General features: G+C 59.7%; 1 protein-coding gene across 1 annotated transcript; it reads right to left on the bottom strand.

Annotated features, from left to right (window-relative positions):
* Nucleotides 1–1661: 1661 nt before the first annotated feature.
* Nucleotides 1662–4613, bottom strand: SIX2 (SIX homeobox 2). The gene is made up of 2 exons (XM_069494819.1): nt 4054–4613; nt 1662–1998 (listed from the first exon to the last, which is right to left on the bottom strand). The coding sequence occupies exons 1-2, from the start codon at nt 4611–4613 to the stop codon at nt 1662–1664; spliced, it is 897 nt and encodes a 298-aa protein (XP_069350920.1).
* Between the last annotated feature and the right edge of the window lie 446 nt (nt 4614–5059).

Genomic DNA, 5059 nt, shown 5'->3' with positions numbered 1-5059 from the left:
CCCTCGGAGCCTAGGCGTCCGCTTGCTCCCATCTAGAACACACGTCCGCTCGCCGGCCGCCCGGACTCTGACTTCCCTCGTCTCCTAACCCTTAATGTCCACTGCAAACCGACAGAAGCAGGTTTGTGAGCTCGGGGACCTTTGCTCCACCGCCACACACGAACCACCCAGGTTGCGCGCCTGGAGCTTAGGTCTCAGCGGCCTTCCCCGGGCGGGCAAATCCGCCCAGTGCATCGCGCCCGGTTTCGGAGACTTGGACCGCGCCAAAGGTCTGCGCGTCAGCGAACTTCCGGTGCCCGATTTGTTCCCCAGCGTTGGCATCTCCAACACATGTACACCCGCTCCCCGCACATCGCTTTTCACTCCCACCGCGACCCCGAAGGTGAAGAAATGGGCGGGCGAGGACTCTTTGCGGTCGCGGTGTAGGGAGAGAAGCAGGCCGCCCCCTCCCCGCTTCTGCAGGGAGCTTTCCCAGACAAGAAAATGCCGAGGGCTCTGGGGGAGGAGGTTTCAGAGTTTTCAGTCCCTTCACCTTGCCACTGATACACGTCGTGTGTGTAGGAAGGCGTCTCCCGGTTTTGGGGACTCACCAGAGCATCGCAGCCCAGAACGGCCCACCCGGGGTTTCGAGTCCTAGAAGGGAAATTAGACACTGCTGCACTCCTGGCCAGCGGGCCTCGTGGTATATAACCATATATATTTATGATTTCTAATTTTATTATAAAATAAAAGCAGAAATATTTCCCGAAGAACATTCACATGAGGGCACAACAGGGAGACGTCAAGTCCGCAGCTCGGGAGGCACGCTCTGCCGGGAGCGCTGAGGCCAAGGTCTCGGGAGGAAGAGGAGAGCGCAACGCAGAAAGAGGGGCGAGGGATAGCGACCAGGGGGCGTTCAGGGGCTTCTGTGGCATCGCCCTTTCTCTTTCACTTAAGTTACTGAGCAAAAAGCTGACACCTGCAGCCCCACTCACCCCTGGGTATGGGGGAGGGCCTCTGGAGACGCCTAAGTTCAAAGGCCGGGTCTTTCTTCTGCTTCCCAGTCCCCCCACCCCCCCCAAGTCTGGGAGTGAGGGATGGGGAAGAGGCAAACAGACACCAGGCAGGAGGAGACAGATTGAGGGGTACAGACTGAGGGGCCAAAAAACAGAGCAAGAGACTGGCAGGAGAGGAGAAAGAGAGAGAGACAGAGATAGACACGCAGGGTGAAGAGGGTGGTAAGTCAGAAATCTGAAAGGAAACAGACACAGAAAAGGGGGGAGAGCAAGAAGGGGAGAGAGAGAGAAAAGAGGAGAGAAGAAAGTAGAGAATGCAGAGAAAGAAGGGGTACAAGGCAAGGGAAAGCAAGAGAGGGTTAAAGAAAGAAAGGGAGAAGATCAGGAGAAAGAGAACAAGAATGGTGTATAATTTATTCCCTTCTCTGGTTGGAGACCCAGTTCCCCAGCCTCCAAAGAATCTCAAAAGAAAACGTTGAAAATAAATCCCGAACAAGCACTAAAACAGACAGCCATCCGCCCTGCCCGGCCGGCGGTTCTGCCCGCTCAGCGTGCGGGTCTCTCAGTACCTGGTGAGGCCGCCGGCGCGGGGCGCCCTCGAACACCGCCTCTCTCAGGTCCCCGGCGCTAAGCCCGGAAGGCCAGCGCGTCAAGGCAAGCCGGGTTCTAGGAGCCCAGGTCCACGAGGTTGGCCGACATGGGGTTGAGGATGGAGTCCTGCAGGCCGTGGTGGTGTTGCAGAGGGTCCGCGCCGCCTCCGCCCGGCACCGGCACCGGCACCGGCACCGCGCTAGGGCCCGGAGGGTGGCCCAGGCTGTGCAGGGATGGCAGCCCAGGTGGCGGCGGCGGGCTGAGCAGCAGCGCGGGGCTGGACGACGAGTGGTCTGGCGTCCCCGACGGAGTCTTCTCGTCCTCCGAGCTGCCTAACACCGACTTGCCGCTGCCGTTCAGCGACGAAGCCAGCGGATTGTGGCTGTTGGAACTGGAGTTCTCGCTGTTTTCCCTGCAAGTGGAGGAGCAAAGCGGCCGGGTCAGCAGGGAAATCGAGCCACTCGGCGCCATCTCACTCAGCCGGAGCCTGTCGCCTAACTAGGGAGCCAGAACCGCCGCGCTGCTTGCGGGTGTTTTCGGTTTCTAACATTTTCTCGGGCTGGCGTCCGGTTCTCCTTTCTGCCAGTTCTCTCAATCTCTCAACCCTCGAGCCCTCTCCCTGTCCCATCTGTATTCTCCCTACCTCTCATGCTCTCAATCTCTTGAATATATCTTTCCTGTCCTCTGTATTTCCTGCCTGTCCCCCTTCCCCCAACATTTCTTTTCAGAAAGGAGGGTCAGGGGAACAGGGCTCCCTGGAGTTGGGGAGTGGACAGGAATAAAGAGAAGATGCCTGGATTTTCGGATCACTTTAGGCTCCTCAAGCCAGGCTTGCTGGGTAGAAGTGGGGCTACGGGATGAGGAACCCTAAGTTCCAGGCTGAGGGCCTCACTTGAAGTTTAGCATCTCACAGGCCTTAATTCCCTTTGCTTTTCTCCACTGTCAGGGAAACCCTTGCTGGGGAAGACTCCTGGGGCCAAGGGTCCTTTCCCTCTAGCTCCAAACTAGGAGGGCCTGTGAAGGTTCTCCTTGCTAGGGCTAGGGAGGGGACTCCAAGGTGGCACAGTAGAAACTTCAGCTGGGGGACCAGAAGCTGGGGCCATGGAGGGTAGCCCTTGGGAAAAGGGAGAAGGAAGGGGGGGACTGCTAGTCCTGGCCCAGACTTTTGAGTTTTTATAACCAGAAATTCAGGGCCTGAATCTGTAGCTCTCACCTGGGGCCTAGAGAATGCAGGTCTTCAGGAATCTGGACACATGCCAGTCTGGGTGGAGGGGCACCCAGCAGACAGAACTCACCTCCTTCCTACCCTGTCTTTGAGTGGTGGCTCCTGCCCAGATTTGGATATTTGAAATTCTGGGTAGACTCATCTTCACTGGCTTTTCTTTTTTTTCACCGCTTTCCTGGGTTGGAACTTTCCACAGAGCTGGCAGCTGAGACCTCACCATTGTGGACAATCCAACCTCATGGTCTCAGATACCAGGGCCCAGCCTGTTGCACTTCTTCAGTTATCCCCCAGATCTATTTCCACTGTCCAGCCCCCCTACCCCAACCCTGATCATTCAACCTCTGGGCTGCCCCATACCACCAACTCCAGGTTTTGCTGTCACCCTCAGGCTAGATTCTGTTTCCACAGTTTCTCTCCAGATTTGGGGTTCTGAGGGGCTACAGGGCAGGCAGTCACAAGGGCCTAACAGCCAAACAGACTAGTTCAGGAAGTCCTGGTTTCCCCAAGGACATACAACTCCCAGCCCTCTGTGGCTCTCAACTGATCCCCAACATACCGACCTACCCCCTGAAGAGGGTAGGGCCTGTGAGAAGGGTCAAGGGCCTGGAGGGCCAGGGAAGAACTGCTGGGTCCAGCAAGGCAGAGAGGGGCAGGTGTTTCTCTTCTCTCCTAGAGCTTACACTTCCTCCCTGGAGCCTTTCACCTCTTGGTCCTTTCTATGTGGGATAAGGGACTCACTCTCAACTCCCATATCTAGACAAGGAAAATTCAGGCCCAGGCCTTTCCCCATCCAGGTCATACTAGGGAAGTTCCTATCCGATCACACTTTGGCCTGGAGCTAAGGCCCGGGAGCTGCACAGCCAGCCACAAACATGCAGCCTGGCTTCCACCCGGGCCCAAACCCCTCCATCCTTCGGAGGACATTCAGGTCTGGCCTGGTATGCCTACTTGACAGGGGATCCAGGCCCACAGTCTTGCTCTCCCCCAAAGCTCGCAGCCTCTCCATTTTTACTCACAAGCGATCAGGGAGTTAGCTGACAACTTCCCGGGCTGCTTTGCCCGCTTCAGACGAATCCCTGCCCGCCAGGTCTCCAGCTAGACCTGAGTGCCACCCAGGTCAGGCCAGGCTGCTGCTGGGGTATGGCTGGGCCTGGGGGACCAGTTTGAGCCTCTCCATGGGTGGGCAGAAGCCCTGCGATCCCTCCTTCGACCCGGGGAAACCGGCGCCGAAGCTCTACTTACCTTTCCTTGGCCTCGGCCGCCCGGTCGCGCTGCCGCCGGTTTTTGAACCAGTTGCTGACCTGCGTCGTGGTGAGGCCCGTGGCCTCCGCCAGCTCACGCTTCTCGCGGGGTGAAGGGTAGGGGTTGTGCGCATACCACTCGCGCAGCACGCTGCGACTCTTTTCTTTGAAGCAGTAGCTGGTCTCCTCGCCGTCCCAGATGGAGCGCGGTAGCGGAAACTTGCGGCGCACGCGGTATTTGCCCACAGCGCCCAGGGGCCGGCCGCGCAGCTTCTCCGCCTCGATGTAGTGCGCCTTGAGCCATAGCTGCTGCAGCTTGGCGTGGTTGTGCGGCGAGAACTGGTGGCTCTCCAGGATCTTGTAGAGCTCGCGGAAGTTGCCGCGGTGGAAGGCCACCACGGCCTTGGCCTTGAGCACGCTTTCATTCTTGTGGAGGTGCTCACAGGCGGGCAGCGACCACAGGAAGCGGCCCAGCCGCTCGATGTTGCCGCCCTGCTGCAGCACCTCGCACACGCATGCCACTTGCTCCTGCGTGAAGCCGAAGGTGGGCAGCATGGACATGGTGCCGACTGCGCCCCCGCCCGCCCCCGCGCGTCCTCACCGCGCCGCGCAGTCCCGCATGGACGCCTCTCCGCTCGGCCGTGAGGGCCGTCCGGTCTGAGAAGCCCGCGGGCCGGGCCCCTGGCCCGGCGCTGGCTCCCTGCGATCTTCGAGTCACAGCAGTACGTCCCCGCGCCAGGCGCGGATCACTAGTAGCTCCGCAGCCCCGCAGCCTACTCGCCTCGCCTGAGCCCTAGCCGAAGGCCGGGGGCCGCCCGGGGCGCCGCTCCGCATGCTCCGCGCCAGCCCGCCGCTCCCTCGCTCGCTCCTTGCTAGCTCTCCCTCCCGTCTAGCTCGCTCGCAGCTTTTTTAATAATATTATTCTAAGCGGGCATGAGGCACGGCGGCCCGCGCCCTGATTGGTCCGGTTATCTGACCCGGGGCCGGCCCGCGCCAGACAATAGTCG

The sequence above is a fragment of the Eulemur rufifrons genome, chromosome 19 (genome assembly GCF_041146395.1).
Source record: "Eulemur rufifrons isolate Redbay chromosome 19, OSU_ERuf_1, whole genome shotgun sequence".
Lineage (NCBI taxonomy): Eukaryota > Metazoa > Chordata > Mammalia > Primates > Lemuridae > Eulemur > Eulemur rufifrons.
This window is presented reverse-complemented; position numbering and strand designations above follow the sequence as displayed.

Bases quoted from the DNA above. Each gene is read 5' to 3' on its own strand.
- SIX2 (XM_069494819.1), bottom strand. From the start codon at position 4,613: ATGTCCATGCTGCCCACCTTCGGCTTCACGCAGGAGCAAGTGGCATGC. The intron at 1,999-4,053 runs GTAAGTAGAGCT...CTCCACTTGCAG, and splicing joins GCGGCCGAGGCCAAGGAAAG to GGAAAACAGCGAGAACTCCA.